The following is a 19207-nucleotide window of genomic DNA, read 5'->3' as shown; positions in this document are numbered from 1 at the left end:
CCAATCATCTACACTTTTTGAGACACTTACTGTTCCATTCACATTTGGAGGAGTCTATATTGTAATCTATAGTAGATTCTCCTACGCACATTTTGGCATATTCATCACATTTTGCCCCGGTCTGACTTTGGTGGAGAGTGCAGAGCATTACAAAACTGTGACTCTAGTCAGTAAGAAAACATGGGCACTTATTCTTACCTGGTTCATACCAGCATTGGCAAACAGCAGTGTGGGGTCATCCAGAGGAACAGTGGCTGATGAGTGGACATATGTGTGCCCGTTGTCTTTGAAGAAGTCAATGAATTTCTGCCGGATCTGCCTGGCTGTGAGTGTAGACTCCATCGTTATTCCAGCGAGCAGCTCTACAGTGAAGAAAAGGACAACTTGGAGATCAGGATTAACAAGAACTTCCCACACCCTTTAAAAGAAATACAAAATTGAGGTTCCTTAAGTAAATTTGAAGGATAATGGTATCTAATGCAGTCAGATATCAAACCCTTTTGTGAAGTCATCTCTAAATTTTGTAATATTGCCAGGGTTTAACCCAAAGAGCTAAAGCTAAAAGGATTGATAAAGATATAAACACTAACCATTATAACACACATATGACCCAACATATACACAAGTGCAGCATATCAACCACGTCTCCACAACCAAGGAGCCAACTCAATAACCAAAATACAGACTGTGAAATGTGATACAAGTTATGGCCAAGATGTGAAGGTGCTAGGATTCCCATAATGCTTCGAGGCCATGCTAATGGCAGAACGGCTACTAAACAAATCTCTAAAACGTAATACTGGTATATCCATTGTGTTCCCCCATGAGTGAGTAAGCTATGATACCGAGGACGGTGATTGAAAACATAGTGGGACACACTTCCCAGTGCGGCATGTACATACAATCTTACAAGTAACCTGCAACCTCACCAGGAATAAAAGAAGCATATTTTTATTGACATAGCAGATGTCTTCATTATTACAGTAGTGACAAGGTTTATTGTCTGTGAAAGCCACACACTGTATTCAGGGAGTTTTGGCCAACCACCTATGAGTGGTGCCAGCTGTTGTCTTGCAAGTTGGCCAGTCTGACAATAGCCCACGAGTGGCTTGATATAGATCTAGAAGCCTCACTGGAACTGCAATGTTGACATCAAATTCACCCAGCCCACTGCTGTAAGAATAATTTGCTCAATAGTCAGAGGAGGCTGGAAAGTTGGATTATTTGAAGATGGATGATTAGGCATTATCATAACTCCCAAGGATTTGAGTGTGCCAGTTACAATAGACCACACTTAATGTCTGAATGGGGTGCTTTTAGTGTTTGGAGAAGAATGCCAAAAACAGGTAAAACCAGACCTGTTGATGTCATGGGAAATCCTGCTGGATCGCTGTACCATAATTCATTGCTATTTTATGACCAATAAAGAATTGGCTATCATTTGTTCTAGTTATGGAATGTATACATCATATATGTATTCAATGGGAAAAAAAAGTTCAAGGGAAGTTACAGTTACATGAAAATATCAGATAAAACATGCTATTTTAACAAACAAAATCACTTAAATTCACCAGTTCTAGTTATCTTAACCCATTCAGTGATCATGACGAAAAGGTTCCATCATGAGCCATGGTGGGCATGTGCTCATGACGGAACCATTCAGTCATTGCACCCATCCAAGGGGGAAGCGCTGGCGCTCCCTTAATGGGCAGCCAATTATACCCCTACAAACAGGTATGGCAGCGAAAAAGTTTCTACTGCCACCTCTGACCCCACACAATCCCATGACGTCAGTAGGCAGGGTGTGCGCCAACGTTATCAGGCGCCCCCAGATGCGCTGGAAGCCATTTGCTTCCAGGCGTCTGCAGGCGGAGGTAGGTGTTTCCTGCTCAGGGGGGTTGGGGGGGGGGCTCTCTGTATACAGAGGCATCGGAGAGGGGAAAGAGTTTTTCCTCTCCCCTGATGTCTCTTTGCAGGGCATTCCTGCTGCCCGATCGCCGCATGGGTTCGCGATCATGCAGCAAGAACGCCCCCACAAGGCACTAGGGAAAACCCCACTCTACCCAGGGATGTGGAATGCTAGTGCATGGGGCAATGCCTTGGTCAAGGATTGCCCCCAATTATTTTTAGGTCTCGCCTACACAGCACACATGCGCTGCATAGAAAAAAGACCTTTAGCAATCGAGTTGGTTTTGAGGCCAAAAACGTGTGTTCAGTTTACCAGATTAATACTGCATTTTAAATAATAGTAGCTATTTTCTCCTCGCGCCTGTGTTACGGCTGGCCACTGAAAAATTGTTGTGACAGAAAATCGCCACTATAACTGCAGCTCCTGCGAGACGCGGCGAAACAGAATTGTGAGCTGCGTCGTGGGTGGGGGGCAATTTGCAGCCTTCCCGCCTTCCTTGCCTGCGAATGATTAGCAAAATGACCCCCATTTAAGGAGTGCCGTAAAGCAGAAAACTCACTTTCACAGTCCGTGAGCCGTGACGGAATATAAATGGTTATTGAAAGCTGCCAATCCTGCGTCAAATCAAGGGCAAAATGGACGTACACTGGCGTGGATGCTGGCCGAGTCCCTGACTTGTGGGGGAAGTCGCTGAGGGCACGTGACATGGTCAGAACAAGAAAGAAGATTTCTGCTTTATTAAACCCTGCCATTCGGCTCTCTGGAGGGTAAACGTGCACCATCGATCCTCGAGCTCGACAAGAAACCACAACGAGAGAGAAATGGAATAAAAGAAAAGGACAGAATCATGGCAGACAGTAACTACATCATATTGTAATGTCGTGGTTGCTTTTGCAGGTATACAGCTCTGTTATACTGCAAATGGCGAACGTTATGGGTGCCCAGTTAATTAATACTCATCTTAATTACCTGGAAAGGTTGAAAAGCTGCTTCAGCCCACGGTTATGCAAACCCGTTAGTATATTGCATTGCCTCTGCCATTGTTCTCATGTTTAGGACTGGCTTTGACACAATTTTGTGTTAATTGGCAAATGTAATAAGAAATGGAATCCTAAATAAAGAAATGCATGGATATATACATTTAAGGTTAGCCCTCTTCATCCATTGATCTGTTCGACTGTCATTCACGTTTTGTTTCCACCCTCCACAGCATACAGTGTACGCAGCCCACTTCGAACACTAGTCCTTTTGTCTTGGATTTTGAATAATGTATTTTTACTGATCAGATGTACGCTTCAACAAGAAAAGGCATGCACTTCATTGTCAGAGGTAGCCAGTTCTTTGCTAATGATTTCTCCCCATTCTTTATTTTTTCATTTCTTTTTGTTGTCATTTTGTGTTTAAAGAATGCCTTCGGGTTGTAGAAAATCAAAGCCAAAAACACATTTTCTTTATGCCAATAAGCATCACATTTCCCTTCTTCCAATACAAATAATGCAATAAAAATGTAAGAAGCTTGCAAAGGCTGCCAGTGATTGTTTCTTCTAAGTAAATCTATTGTGACTCAGGCATAATGAGGAAATTAAACTGATCTTTAATGATAAATGTATATATGTGCACTTATATAATATTTAAGTGCAATAAGTGCACATATATACATTTTGCTCGAATTAGAGTTAAGTGCAAACTTTACAATTCTTGAAAATGGCATTAAAATAACCAGAACCATTCAAATTGTTAAATCCTCCTAATGCATTTAAAAATATATGTAACTTATAAAGACTGAGTCTTACATAACCTTTTGTCAAGAGTATGGTTTGCCACTCCGCTCTGAACTAGTATCAGTGACATGCATGCTAATCACCGATAGACCGCGTAGCTAGGACAGAGCCATTCTCACTCTAGGCTCAATCTCTGAGAGGCTGGTATGATGAGAGAAAACACAAAGTGAGTCACGAGGAATGTTCAGCTCTGAAAGTGGCAGTCACATCTGAAACTGATGTCTTGAAGACAGGTAGCGTAAATTACGCTGTCACAGATACATTTTATTTAGTTCAGAGTCATTGGCATTTTAGAGGTCGTCATCAATGGGGTGGGGGTTTGAAAGTCACTCATGGACTACCGAGAATGTTGCAATGCTCTGCCAATGGCAGATCGTGCGCTTTATACATAAGGAAGAAGAAATCGCCTGATTTAAGAAAGGATCCAATCATCACAGAAACTCTGGAGCTGTGCCTTCCCCAGTAAGCGATTCTGGCCCACATCTTTTTTTTTTTTAATGACTATTTATTGGTTCTTTTCCTTTGTAAAACATTACAAACATTAGGAAAGAAAACAAGCATTGGCATAGCTAATAGGTCTCGCCTTTGGAACCTTATAAGTGCTTAGCCATGCAACAGTTGATGTTGCACCAAGGATATTGTGCTGCATAACTAAACACTTAGAAGGTCCCAAAGGGGAGACCTATTGGCTATGCCAATGCTTGTTAATACTTGTGGCCGTTTTGTGCCCCCCAAAGGAAAACCAAAGGGGATGATGGACGGAGTGTTGAACATTGCAAGCACTCATCCCCAGTCAACTGATCTGGGTTTAATCCATCATCATTCTTTATCTCACTCCACCGCCCCAGTTCAGACATGGCCATATGCAAATCAGTCTGACCCTGTGCCTCATGGGAACAGTCCAGCCCGAACTGCCAAGCCATGTCTTCCCTGGACCGGAAACAAGCTTCCTAGGACCGGTTTCTGGCTAATCAGCTGTCATCAGCCAGGCTAGCTTGAATCCAGTGGCAAACTGAGCAAGGGACCCACATCTGGGCATACCCTGCCAACCTAGGGCGAACAAAGCAAAACCTAAGGGGATGATGAACAGAGTGGTGAACATTGCTAGCACTCACCCCCAGTCAACTGATAGGGATTTAATCCATCATCATCCTTTAGCTCACTCCGCCACCCCAGGTTTGTGCCCCCCCCAGGGAATAGATCAGCCCCATTTGAAGGCCGATCTGCTGGCCTCCGGGGGTGGGGGGAGGGGAATGAAAACACCACAAACACCCGGGATTTATAGATTTACAATGTTTGTGCATGGGGGTGATCCCTTGGGCAAGGATCGCCCCAAAATTGTTTTTGATACTGGTGGCCATTTTCTGCTCTGCGGATTGGCCCTATTTGCAGGCCCATTTGCTGCCGGGGGGCACTAGATTCAGGTTTTTTTCTTTTTTGTTTGTGAATGGAAGTGACCCTGTGGGCGGTTAGAAGGTAGTCACTTGAGGGACAAGATGGCGGCCGCTACTGTGGCCGAGTAAGCTGGTGTTGGCGTTCTCTCCCTCCCCTAGGAGTAATCTCTCTGTCTGACTACATGCTGTGAACTGATACCTGTTTTGACGGATGTTGCTGTGGCGGCTCTGGAGTCTGAATCACGGCTCTCGCTCTCGGACTTTGGTCAGTCGCATCCTTGGTGCGGGTCCACCTTCAAGTTGCTTCGTGTGGGCTCTCTCCTTACGCGAGTCTGTGATATCGTCGGGGATGCCGCCTAAGAGCCATACACGGGGGCCGGCCCGGGGCGCTGCGAAGCTTGCAGCAGGAGATCAGTTGGCGGCTCCGGCCCGGCGTTTACCTTTGAAGTCGGCATCAGCGTCGGCGGTGTCAGCTGCTGCCGGGCCTCTGATAGCTACCTCATCCCCTGGCAGTGTCTCAAGATTCCAAGCATCGGTGTCGGCTCTGTTTAAGCCTCGGAAGAGTATAGCAGGCGGGAGGATCTCGAGTCCTCCAGCCGTCGCCCCTGCCGATCCTGTTTCTGCTCTTCAAGTGCTCGTAGCCCAGGCGGTAGCTGTGGTTAATGATGCCTTTTCTTCTCCTGCTGCGTTGTCTGGGAGTATTGTAGAGGGGCCTTCTGGAGGGAATCAGCCAGTCGCAGTACCAGTTCCTGGTTCAGATTCTACCCAGGGCTTAGTTCAGATACAACAGGGCATGCTGGGAGATGTAGTTGTTCCTGCCCAGTTCCCTAATTTGCAACAGGCTACTCCCCTAGTTGACCCTCTTGCTCCTCGTACTGCTCTCCTACAAATCCCCGCTGTCCCTCTAGTCGTTGAGGTTGAAACAGATGTGGATAATTTTTTTTCACTTTCAGAACACACTGGTTCATCGGGAGAAGATGGTGGATTGGATAAGGACTGGACAGAGGATGAGGGTAGTGACACTGGTGATTGGCGAGCCAACGATGTCCTGAATTCCGCGGGCGCTTCTAGTGGTCCTCCTACAGTTCGCAAGGCTCCTACGGATCTTGCCTCAGATACTGGATCACTGGCATGGGATTACTCTTTCTCGGCACAAGCTCCACTTCAAAGTATTTCTCAAAATCCAGTGTCTTACCCTCAGGAATCTGAATCAGGCCCCCCCCCCCCGGGGGAAATTTCACTAGCTACAATCTACCAAATAATTATGGTACATAGAGAGGAGACGCGACAGGAGAGCGCTCGTGCACAGGGGGCATGCCATAGGGTTCAAAACTCTCTGCGTAGAGTTATGAACTCTCTGCGTAGAGTTATGAAGACTTGCACGGACATTGCTTCCAGGGTTACGGAAGCTGGGTCTCGGATCTCTATTCTCGAGGACGATCTCGTTACTCATAAAGCCACCGTTGATTCAATTTAGTTACAGAGGGGTGACATCGAAGGGAAACTAATTGACATGGAGAATCGGGCACGGAGGAATAACCTTAGAGTGCTGGGGGTTCCTGAAGGTTTGGAGGGTCAAGATACGCGTCAGTTCGTTATAGATTTATTTACGGAAGCATTTCCAGAGGTGAAGGAGTGGGACTGGCGGCTGGAGATCCAGCGTGCCCATCGCTTTCCCTTTAAAGTAAAACATCGCTCTGGTCAGGCAGTTAATAGACCACGTGCTATTTTAATATGTTTGCATAATTTTCTGGCACGAGAAAGGATTTTTGATTTGGCCAGGCCTGACAGGCAAAGATCTGGGAAGGGATGTCAGCTTTTTGTTAGGCCGGACTTTTGTCCAGCTACAGTGGAGCGGAGGTGGAAGCTCCGCCAACTGATCACCCCTTTTCAGTTAAAAGGAGCACAAGTTTTTTTGCTGTTTCCCTCCAAACTTAAAGTAATTTTTCATGGCCAGACAAAATTTTTTGAGGCGGAGGTACAGGCTAAGGTTTATCTGGACACGTTATAATGACTGCTTAATGTATGCGGAAGTATTTTGAATTTTTGCAATAATAGCAGGTCCTGTTTCTAGCTCCTTGGTGTCCTTTTTGCTTTGTTTAGTGACTCTTGGGGGGGGGGGGGGGGGGGGTCTCTGTCTATACCGGCTTCTACATCATCGGGACGTTGTTCCTTGTCCTGTTTGGGGGGTGGTTAGGGTTTGTGTGGGGGGGTGGGAGGGTGGATGGGGGTAGGGTGCACGGAAAAAATAAACTTGACGCTTATCTCTGGTTTTATGACAATCTTGGTTTAAATCAACAAAATAAATGTATTTTTTCTTTAGGTATTCATATGTCAAAGGATAATGGGTAAAATCTCTATTGCCTCATGGAATGTTTGTGGTCTCAACAACGCGAGGAAGCGTGCTTTATTTACACAGATTATTCGCTCTTTTCAGTTAGAGGTACTAGGTCTGCAGGAAACCCATGTTCCTTGGAACAACAGAGAGTGTCTTAAAATCCCAGGGTTTGACCTGATAGTATGCTCTCGGCAGACCTCCATGACAAAGGGGGTGGCTATATTAATGAAGTGCTGGATAGGAGCATGCTTGAGACATAGTCAGGATGTCGGGGGTCGCTGGGCAATTGCGCAGCTTTTGATTAATGGCTTAACCCTGACAGTGTGCCCCGTGTACAATTCAAACTTTGATGATCCTGATTTATTAGACTTCTTAAATGTCGAGCTGGCTATGTGGCCCCAACCTATTTGTCTTTGCGGGGACTTTAATATTAATATGCCAGGAAACTTTAATATATTAGGAGGGCAGTTTTATTTTGGTCAAAAACCTAGAGTTTATAGAGCCTTACAAGCCCTTGTCCAAGAACATCTCATGACTGATTTATGGTTCTGACTAGATTATATTTTTGTTTCGGATCAGTTAGTATCCTCTGCTTCAATTTCAATTCTTCCTAGAATATTGTCAGATCATAACCCTTTGGTTATTAAATGTAACATATCAGCAGATAGGAGCACTTTAAGGCCTTGGACTTTTGAGCGGAAGCTACTTTTGGATTCTAACTATATTGATCATATGAGACCTTGGGCAACTGAATTTTTGAATAGTAAAGTCTGGGCACACCATCTCTAAGATATATAAACTTCTTTCTCCCAAACCCCGCAAATCGCACAGGAAATGTGAAGCAAAATGGGAATCTGAACTCAACTCCAGCAGCATCCCATTTGATTGGGGGAAAAATCATTGGACACCATTCTCGAATAAAATATCACCCATACTATCACAAACCAAACTAATGTTAATAAATAGGACATACTGGACACCCAAGAACATTTTTAAACCTAAACTCAGCGACAGTACTACATGCTGGAATTGTAAATCTCACGTTGGCAACTTTGCTCACATGCTCTTTTATTGCCCTACCTTACAATCATACTGGGATAAGATCTACAAATACATAAATAAGACTTTTAACATCCTCCCTCCAAGGAATTTTCCTATATTATACTAGGGGTATTGGATCCTAAGATCAAGGGCTTGCAGGATCGCTACTTACTAGACCTCATGCTCACTCTAGCATGCAAAGTTATATTGAGTTAATGGAAAAACGCCAATGAGGTCTCTTTTAGAACGTGGCAGGAATGGCTATCCTCTCTAAGAGGAGCAGACAATTTATCTCTCCACACCTCTCCCTGGCGTAAATCTCACAGGAAATTGTGGCAATCCCTTGACGCCTCATCTTTCTCTTATGACCCTCCGTGAACACCCAAACAATACCTCAGTCTGTAATGCCTTTTGTACTTATCTACTGCAGAGTATCTCTTATCAACGCTCATGTGGGAAACTTGTTTTGTGTGACCACCTGTATACTATTACGATTCGCTGCAAATGTCCTACTTGGCACTTGAGCAAACTATTACTATTATTGTCATTATCGTTATTATTACTTAGGTTTTGTCTTATAGTATTTTCTATTTGTCATTTGTTTGCGATTTCTCAAAAACGATTTGAAATAAAAAAAAAATTTAAAAAAAAATTTAAAAAGAAGAATGGGCTGGAAAAGTTAATTTTTTTCCAGACGGAGAACGTCAAACCAGAGTACTTATTAGATTGCAAAATCCAGCAGGAGGCTTATCTTAGAGAGAGGACCCAAGAAAAGAAGATAACAGCCACTGCCTTGGGCTGTCTGGATTTTAGTTACAGTCGTTTTTTAATTAATTTCTTCATGCAAAAGAAGAAAATTAATCACAAATTCCGGTGGATTCAACCACCAACAATCAACTCCCTCACAGCCTCCTTAGTTCCCACCCCAGAACACTCATGTACATGTACATATAAGAAAAGTTAATTGTTAATGAGTCTTCTAGGACTACAGAGGATGTAAACCAAGGGATTGGTCAGCCTAGCGCTTTGCAGAAAAGTTCTGCCTCTATAATCGTTTTACAAATAAGAAAGAAAAGGGGTCCATAGGCTGATAAAAAGTTGAGACTTTTCCACTAGGTCATATGCTATTTCTCATGCCCTAGTAAGTGCCTAAGAGGGAGAGAAAGGTTAGCTAGCCTCCAGAAGGAAGTGTAGGTCCTATTACAAACAGCAGAGTGGAGGGGATATAGACCCTCTGGCGGTCTACCATAAGTGAAGCCAGGTTAGGAAGCTTACCCAAGTCTTGACCATGAACCTGTGAGATGGAGGAAAGACTCCTATCCCAATAGTGTCCCAAGTGACGCAAGGACAACAGGATATGCAATCGGGAGCTTGCCTTCTTGCAGCAACGCCAGAAACATTTCAGAGTGGATAGGATTAAGGATGGGAAGTCAGGTGCCAGCTGAATAGTATTTTGTAGAAGATGTCTTTGCCTTGGACGTGGCAGGCAATTTTGTTGGTACAAACTAATACTTAGTGCCATTGTTTGGAGTCAAGCATTATGTTAAGGTCTTCTCCCACTGCAACTGAAAGTGGGATTTGCATGTTGTCACCAGGGAATTAAGAATAGTATACATTTTAGAAACTAGGTGTCTGGCTGATGCAAGGCGTTGGAGGAATTTTTCAAACAACAGGAGTGCCTTTGTGGCGCATGCTTTGATACAAGTCTGTGCGACCCTCTCTGGAGGTAGTGAAAGCCCTCTGTATCGGGGATCCCTCATTTGTGTTTGATCTCAAATGACTTCAGACTAATCTCAGTGTAGAAGTCAGGAACATGAAAGCAAACCTTTGACCTCCAAACCTGGAAGCCTGAGGAAGATGTCCCTTTATTGTCCGTTATGAGAGTGAGAGGGGAGGGAAAATAAGTAAGGCCCACTTCGCTGAGTGCAATGAAATCCCAGAAGGCAGAATTTGCTCTAGTAACTGGGATGACTGGATTTTAGGCACTACAAAGAGGCCGTTTGAGGAGGACCTCAGGATCTGGACGTGTAACACAAGAGCCAGAATCTCAGATAAGAGGGGCCTGTGCCAGTCATAGCTCTACTGACCACCACCCCCGCCAAGATATTGCGGCATAGATTACCAAATTTAGTGGCACAAAAACGTGAATTTAGCTGCACAAAAATTGGAGTTTAGCTACCATTACGCATTGCCTCCAAGTTAAACCTGTCTGCTCTGTACCATACATACCAGGGGGTTGAGCTCAGGTTTAATTAGTTACTTTAGTGCAGGCTTCTCCAACCAGTCGATTGTGAGCTACCAGTAGCTCACAGACACCTTGAAAGTAGCACAGTCGCATTTTAAACTTAAGGGAAGGCAGTGCCTATTTTAAATTATTACTATTAGGCTGCAGATAGCACCGCCTGATACTGAGCAGTAATTGGTGAGATTTATGACCCAGGCTGGGGCACAGAGGCGAAGAACTAGATCACTGAGCTATTTAACTCTCAAAAGTCCATGTCAACTTTATATTGGAGCCTGTGAACAAAATGATGTTTCTGAATGCTTTTAAATGGGAGAAAATTTCAAAGTGTTGCATTTACAAACTGCAGGCTCTTGCTCCCAGAGGGCATTAGTCACTGTGCCATATTAATACCTGAAAAATACAGTCTTTTTTTAATGCAAGAAATTAAAAGTGAAGAAATACATCTCTATGACATTAAGTATTAATGTTATTCTCCACTTTCAATTAAGCTAATTGCATCTTAGTGTTTCATGAATCGTGTTTCTACACTTTAAATTCTTCCCATTTAAACAAATGCCTGTATTTTTCTGTTATGCATATGGCAGTGTCTATATGCCACTGGGAGCAAGATGCCTGGTGTTTGGAAAACGTGACACTTGGAATTGGGAGAAAATATAAATTATGAGTCTTATAGAATCCTTCACTCTTCTGTTAATTTTTCTCCCATTTGTGGAAATGTGGATTTTCCTGATCAGTTATGTCCCCTATCTTGGACCCCAACGGTTCTATATGCATGTTACAAGTACATGTATGTTCCCTCTAGTTCCAGTTTCTAAGACGCAAACATATGTGTGTCTACCGTCGACATGTTCTCTGTCAGATCCGCCATCGATGGGTTGGATATTCGATTCCTAAGTATGAAAGGCCACCGACTTTATATGGCTAAGTTACTCCATTTTTACAGTTCAGGCAAGTAGGCCCGATTCTGTCCTCAAAGCCTTTCCCTGCTCTCTGTCTTTGACAGCTTCAGCTTGAGCCCGCATCTGTATCCATGAACTTTGCCCTACTCCCTGTGCAGCTAACGGTGCCTGCCTCGGCCAGTTTTCGCCTGCCTGCCAAGAAGCTGTATTTCACCTTCGAATTATCTATTTTGCTCTTCAGCCGATGCATTCCTGTCTAGTGATTTAGGTAAACATTTCCTTTAGCTCACAAGCAAAGGACTCAGCCTTTCCGTCCTCCTGCAAGTGATTCATAGCCCTGCTGCCATGGAAAGTTTTCTGCCCCTCGCATCTCATATAGACACTTAGGCGTTTGTGCACGCACACAGTCAGTATAGACTAGATTCTGTCCGAGAGTCCTTCCTTGTGGATAACATAGTTCTTTAAACATAGGATGTTAGATATGATTTGGGATTAGGTTGACTTGACCCCCCAGACTTCTCGTCTCCACATGTAGAGCTAAATGTCAAGTCCCCTTCACCCCCTAGTTGCACGTCAATCACACGTCATGCTGCTGCGCGCGCATCTATGCCAAGTATTATCTTATAGATCCACCTATGTCTGATAATCCTAACCAATCATGTTTCTTTTATTCCTTATTACGCCTAGTTTCGATTACGTACCTGTTTTGTCACTTTTCTTATCAAATGTTACGCCTTCTACATTCGTTTCATTGTAATGTACTTATTATAAAAATGCATGTCTGTCAATAAAGTATTGTACTTCACTTCCTGAACCCTCGTGGTGACGGAACCTGAAGGCCGCGACTCGAGTCGGCCATTTTTGATGGAATAAAGCCCATTTAGAAACTCTTATACCACGGATTCTGCCTCTTGTTATTCTGAGCTATTTTATTTTATTTCAAGATCCCGTATGAAATTCAGTCCGGTAAAGAAGATTTTTGTTTACCACATAATGGCGCCCGAACAGGGACACTTTCTCATCTCACGCGCCGGCGGTGCGTTGCAGGCCCGGTCTCCTGCCACAGCTGGACGGACCATAAACGCGTACCAGCAGGATTTCCTGTAAGCTCCCTCCGGTCAAGCGGGGGCGACTGAGGCTGCGATCAACCCAGACGAGGCGGTGAGAAGTGCGAAGTATCCCGACCAGAGCCTAGCTGAGAGAGCAAGATCCGAGGTATACAGAGGCCCACCAGTTATTTCGAAATCCCGATGTCCAGAGGGTCCGCTGTCCGCAGTCATCGAGTCCTGTCCATTCTCTGAGGCCTTCCGTTTCAAGGAGCTACTCGGTGAGTACCATCGCCGGGGAGGCGTGTTGACGCGCACATAGGTTGTGCCGGTCAAGACGGATTTGGGTACACAAATCCGGTCTGCACTGTTTAGCAGTGTATATGTACTGTTTAGCAGTATATCAAGTATTCCGAAGTATGCAGTTATTGTCAAGAATTCAGCGTGGTGATTAGTTAGGCAGACTGTCATCATTGTCGGTCGTTGTTAAAATGTTTAATGTTTAATGTTTAAAGTGTTCAAATATTGTGGTATGAATGAGTGTTCATTGTTCACTGTTCATTATTGTGTTTTTCGTATTAAGTGAGTTCAAGAGTAAGTATCAGATCAGTTGTCAATATGCCGCTCTTCTCGAAGTTAAGACAGATTACTACCAGAAAAGGGGTGCTTGAAGAAGCAGTTCCTATTCCTCCTAGGGACACTCCAGGGCATTTTATGTACCATAAGCATGGCTTAGATGCCATATTGTTTCTTGATCTATGGGTAGACTATACCAAGGGATTGCCGGAAAGTCAAAGGTGGCCCGTAGCGGGAACCTGGGATGCAGAGTGCATCATGAAAGTGGAGGAAGAGTTATGGAAAAGAAAGGTCAGACAGTCACAGAAAGACGCTGTTGAGTTATGGCGTAAAGAATCTCATAGACGAACAGAAAAAGCACGTAGACAAGAAGAGAGGAGTAAAGAAAGTTCAAATAAAGCTCAAGAAAGTCTATTAATTGAGGAAGGTATCCGAGTGAAATCAGAACAAGTAAATAGACAAAGAAATGCTCTTATGAATGGTATGTATCCCCTTCTAGCCGAAGGACTACCTAAGGCTGCTCCAGAAATGCCAAAAGACTTGCCACCCCCATTATTTCCAATTAAGGTACATCCAAAAGGGCATCCCAGAACCGCAGAAGATGTTTTTCTTTCCTCATATCTAGACGACGCAGCTCCCGAATATGCTAACGCCGCACCACATAGACCGTCTGGTGTAGGGGTTCAACGTCAGGATCAGGTATCTGTCCCCGTGCAACAGCAAGTCCCGACGCAAGCGTCAGCAAGCACATCTGTTTCCGCATCTGTCTCCGCAGTCGATTCTACAGGGGTATCGACACCCATAGTTGCTGTGTCACGTTCAACGAACCCATTCACACCCGACGCCCCAGATGGGGCCACGGGAGGTGCTAGCATTACCTTTACACCACCCAGAATAAATAAACTTGTTTTTCAAGAGTCAGCACATTCACGTACACCTAAATTCGTAAGTGAACGTACGCTTAAGGAACTCCTTGTAAATTGTAGATATGACCCAGTGGTTGGTAAAGAGGACGAAATGGTCCTGGCATCATTACGTATCAGGCGAGCCGCAGAGTATTTAGCAAGGTTACCAGGAATGACTACGCATCTAGATAACATATATCATTTTGTTCAAACAGGACGAGATCCAGGATGTATTAACAGAGCTATGGAATTCCAGAAAGTAGAAATACAGGGGGAACTGTTACGTTTCCTCATAAACTGTGTGATCAGAAATCAAGACCGCCCGGGGGTAGACCCGAATGCAATGCTTATTCTTACAAAATGGAGTCAGAATATATCAGAAGGGAGACACGATAAGCAAAATTGTATAATAGCCATGTGCCGAAAAATCCGTAAAGAAATAGAGCGTATTCATGAAGAGAGATTGGGAACAGACGAGTTTGAGCAAGATGAAATGTCCGAATCAGGGAATTCCGCAAGACAGTCAGAGACCATAGCTTATGTAGGCAGAGGAAGATCCTGTGAAAATACTAGATGTTTTTCTGATCCCATACACTCAGTATGCCCAAATAATAGCAGAACGTATCCGACGCCTATAATAAATCTGAAGTCTCCTGAACATTCGTTTCAAGCCGCAGATAAAATATTACGAGAACGAAGGGGTTACCACTTCCTCGATTCCATGGATGAGCAAGAGTTAGCCAGATCAGCCGTTCACTGGATTGACAGTCCTGAAAAATACGGTGATGAGACCGTAGCACACACGTTTTTTAATCTCAGTACAGATGAACAACGTTTAGCTGGAATCTATATGATTCAGCAACTCCTCATATTATATAAGAGCCAACATGCTGACCCTGGTCCTTTACCTGATATATTAACGGAACTACTCACAAACAGATGGAGAGGTTCTAGTAACAAGCTAATTAAAGAGATATTAGTGTCACGTAAGCAGTATGTCCTTTTTGTAAGTCCGGATTCTCTCTCGCTGCCCCGCAGAGAAAGAGCGCCGTACTATATGGATAGACAAAATCCCCTACGAGAAGTGCACCCAATAAAAGGCGAAGACAATGAGTTTCACCGTGTATTTGTTTACACACCCATATCAAAAATGGAATTATTGGAAATGAAGAAAGTAGTACCTAGTCATGACAAAGACCCAGCGGGTTTCCACCGAGAAATTAAAGACATGTTACTGATGGGAGAGTACACCTTTCCTGATATTATGACGATATTAAAGGTGCTTTTGCCTGCTGGCATTTATGAAAAACTGAAAGAAAAAGAGTGGGAAGTGGGTGACCAAAAGATAGACTGGACAGCATTAGCAGAGGAAGAAAGGGGCCGAACTGCAGGTTCAGGGCTCGGGGATAAAGTTAAACTGTTACCAGGTTTACTAGTACAGGTACTGCCACGTTTATTAACTACAAAAAAGGAAGATTGGGGTGCAATCACAGCCTGCAAACAAAAGCAAGATGAAGACACAAGCGATTATTATGCTCGATTTGAAAAATGTTTTGGTATAAATAGTGGTATAAAAGCAAGTAGTGACTCATATCCACATTTATTTGTGACAAAATTAGTGGAAAATGCATTGCCTCCAGTAAAGAATAGAATATTGAAATTCGAGAGTACCTGGCAAAGTAACACTCCGTCACAAATGCTACAAATGTTACAGTATCATCACAATAGAATTAGGGATGAACAAGAACACGAGCATAGACGCATGAAGGATACAAAAATGAAAATGCTAGTTTCTCAGACAGTACCAGCAGATGGTCACAAAAAGGGTGTGACACATTCTGGTGATTCTGCAGTTCCTGTAAAAGGAAGCTGCAATTACTGTAAACAACTGGGCCATTATGTACACGATTGTCCAGTCCTGAAACGTAATATAGCTACAGGTATTGCAAAGGAGAGACCACGATTAGTTAGACAAGATCAGAATGAACAAGGAGCTATGCAGCATGGACAGTCCATGCCAGTTCAACAACAGTCCATGCCAGCCTCACAGCAACCCATACAGTTTGTGCCAGCTGCACCGCCGTTGCCTGCTACTGCCACACAAACCACAACACGACAAATGTATCAGACTGCACAGTATGAATACCCTGAGTATCAGCGTTACGCATGAACAAGCCTAGAGAGGGAAGTTGACTTACCGCTTATCGAGATTCCTGTAGATCAAGAAGGACCTTATGTACATAGTGAATTATTAGGTCAAGATAGAAAATTCTTACTCGATACAGGGGCAAGTCGAACAACCATAAAACGTAGTGAAGTTCCAGGGGCACCCCTCTCAGGCTCTCAAAATATTTCCCTTGGTTTTTCAGGAAAACCTATTGTTAATGAAGTATCACAGCCTCTACCACTTACGATAGGACCTTTGACACGAACTACAGATTTATTGCTTACTAAATCATGCCCAGAAAATCTGTTAGGAATTAAAACTCTGAAAGCACTAGGAGCCATAATATGTTGTTCTCCGGAAGGAGTAAGGTTGTTTTTACGTGATTTTAAAGGTCACTATGTGTCTAGAGACATGGATCCCCGACTACAGACTTTACCAGTACATCTATGGGCACAAGGCCCTACGGATGTTGGCTGCATGAACATTACACCCTATCGAGTCACCCTGAAAGCAGGAGTGGTACTACCACGAATGCGACAATACAAGTTACCGCATGATGCTGTAGTGGCTTTGCTGAAAATCATTGATGAGCTGATTGTCCAGGGAGTAGTTGTAGAAACAGACTCCAATGTATGTAATTCACCGATAATTCCGATTCTTAAACGAACTGATCCTACTGCCCCACCAGTGTACCGATTGGTTATTGATTTGCGTGAACTAAACAAGTGCATTGTACCACAATTCCCTGTGGTCCCTGATATATCATCATTGTTGACAGCAATTGATTCCGAAGCAACATTCTTTACTGTAATCGATCTCAAGAATGCCTTTTTCAGCGTCCCAATAGATCCGGAAAGCCAATATTTGTTCGGATTCAGTTTAAATGGGCGCAGCTTTAAATTCTCACGCGCTCCCCAAGGATTCACAGAAAGCCCCAGCATCTACAGCCAAGCACTGAAGAGAGAACTTGACAGTATCCACATGCCAGTCAATACTGCACTGCTTCAATATGTCGATGATCTGCTGATCACAGCGAGAAGCGAGCCAGAATGTGAAAAAGCTTCTCTGACAGTTTTACATTTCCTAGCCGACAAGGGGCACAAGGTGTCTCCTTCTAAGCTGCAATTCTGTGTCCAGCGAGTTATTTATCTTGGTCACTCGCTGTCCAAGGAGGGAAGGCAGCTTACACCAGATCGCATCCAGTTAATTGCTAACATGTCAATACCCCAGACACAAAAGGAGGTGCGAGCTTTCATAGGCCTCACTTCATATTGTAGGCAGTGGATCCCTCAGTACGCTTTTCTAGCAAAACCACTCATTCAGTTAACCACACAGGAGGCAGCCACATCGACTGTTCTCCCTTGGACTCAGGAACATACACAAGCTTTTGAAAGCTTAAAGAAAGCTTTATGTCAAGCACCTGTTTTAGCAACACCATGTTATAGCAAACATTTTACACTCTTTGTTACAGAACGCGAAGGTACTGCCTTGTCAGTACTCACTCAGGATCAAGCAGGATCACGCAAGCCATGTGCTTATTTTTCCAGTACATTAGATCCCGTAGCTCAGGCTTTGCCTGCATGTCTGAAATCAGTGGCAGCGACAGCTTTAGCAATCAGACAAAGCGATGCCATAGTATTAGGACATCCATTGACAGTACAAGTACCACATGCAGTAGAGGTTCTTGTGAACCGAACACAAACACAACACTTGACCATAGCAAGACTTACCGGTTATGAATTGACATTGTTTCAACCACACATAGAGATCCGACGGTGTAATACATTGAATCCTGCTACACTATTACCTGTAATTGGAACAGACCCACTAGCTCATGATTGTGTTGAAATCATTGAAATAAAGACGAAACCTAGACAAGACTTGACAGACGTTCCGTTGTTAGATCCAGACCTGACGTTGTATGTAGACGGATCGTGCATGAGAACAAGTACAGGAGATTTAGTGGCCGCGTATGCAGTCACAACAGACACTGAAGTTATTGAGACAAATTGTATAGATACTTTGTCCGCCCAAGCAGCAGAACTTATTGCTCTAACACAAGCCTGTATTCAAGCCACAAATAAGAAAGTTAATGTATACACTGACTCACGTTATGCATTCGGAGTTGTACACGACTTCGGCGTGTTGTGGCGAGAGAGAGGTTATTTAACTTCCCATGGTGCCCACATTCAGCACGGACCCCTCATTCATGCTTTGTTAAACGCAATACATCTACCCACTGCTATATCGATTATGAAATGTAAAGCACACACGAAGGTTACTGATATCATTTCTCAAGGCAATGATTTAGCTGACAGAACAGCTAAACAGACTGCTCAGAATCGCACATTAGACATGACAAAGCCAATAGTTCAGACACCAACACAGTGTATGACAATTAAGGATCCCGCACTTGACGTAATTGATATACAGACACATGCCACAGCAGAAGAAATAAAGAAGTGGACTGAACTAGGAGGGATCCAGACAGATCAAGGATGGATGACGAAGGAGAAATCTGTATGGTTTCTCCCTGATTCCATGGTTCAAGCCATTATAGCTACAGTTCACAGTCCAGCACATTTAGGAGAGAAGGCTATGCTAGACAGCATTCAGCACATTTGGTTCAACAAACATTTACGAGCAGCAGCTAAACAAAAGGTTCGTACCTGTATGATATGTTGTCAGTTTAATCCAGGAAAGAGTGTTCCCGTAGAGCAGGGTGGATTTCAGCCTCCTGACCATCCTTTTGAAGTCCTCCAGATGGATTATATTCAGATGGAACGTTGTCGAGGATTCAAATATGTTCTCGTAGTTGTCTGCGCTCTCTCCCGTTGGACAGAGGCGTATCCCGTATCAGATTACACTGCCCCGACTACTGCCAAGCAGCTAGTTCGAGAATTCTT

The 19207-nt window shown here is 43.9% G+C and overlaps 1 protein-coding gene across 1 annotated transcript in view; it reads right to left on the bottom strand.

Annotated features, from left to right (window-relative positions):
- The window catches only part of AARS1 (alanyl-tRNA synthetase 1), a 294909-nt gene that overhangs the window by 257787 nt on the left and 17915 nt on the right, over positions 1-19207 (bottom strand). The window contains exon 2 of the mRNA XM_085638756.1: positions 199-362. Within this exon, the coding sequence (XP_085494882.1) occupies positions 199-342 (144 nt within the window). The 5' untranslated portion in view covers positions 343-362. The remainder of the gene's footprint in view (positions 1-198; positions 363-19207) is intronic.

This window comes from Triturus cristatus, chromosome 12 (genome assembly GCF_964204655.1).
Source record: "Triturus cristatus chromosome 12, aTriCri1.1, whole genome shotgun sequence".
Taxonomy (NCBI): domain Eukaryota; kingdom Metazoa; phylum Chordata; class Amphibia; order Caudata; family Salamandridae; genus Triturus; species Triturus cristatus.
Note: the sequence above shows the minus strand (reverse complement) of the source record. Positions and strands in the feature narration are given on the sequence as shown.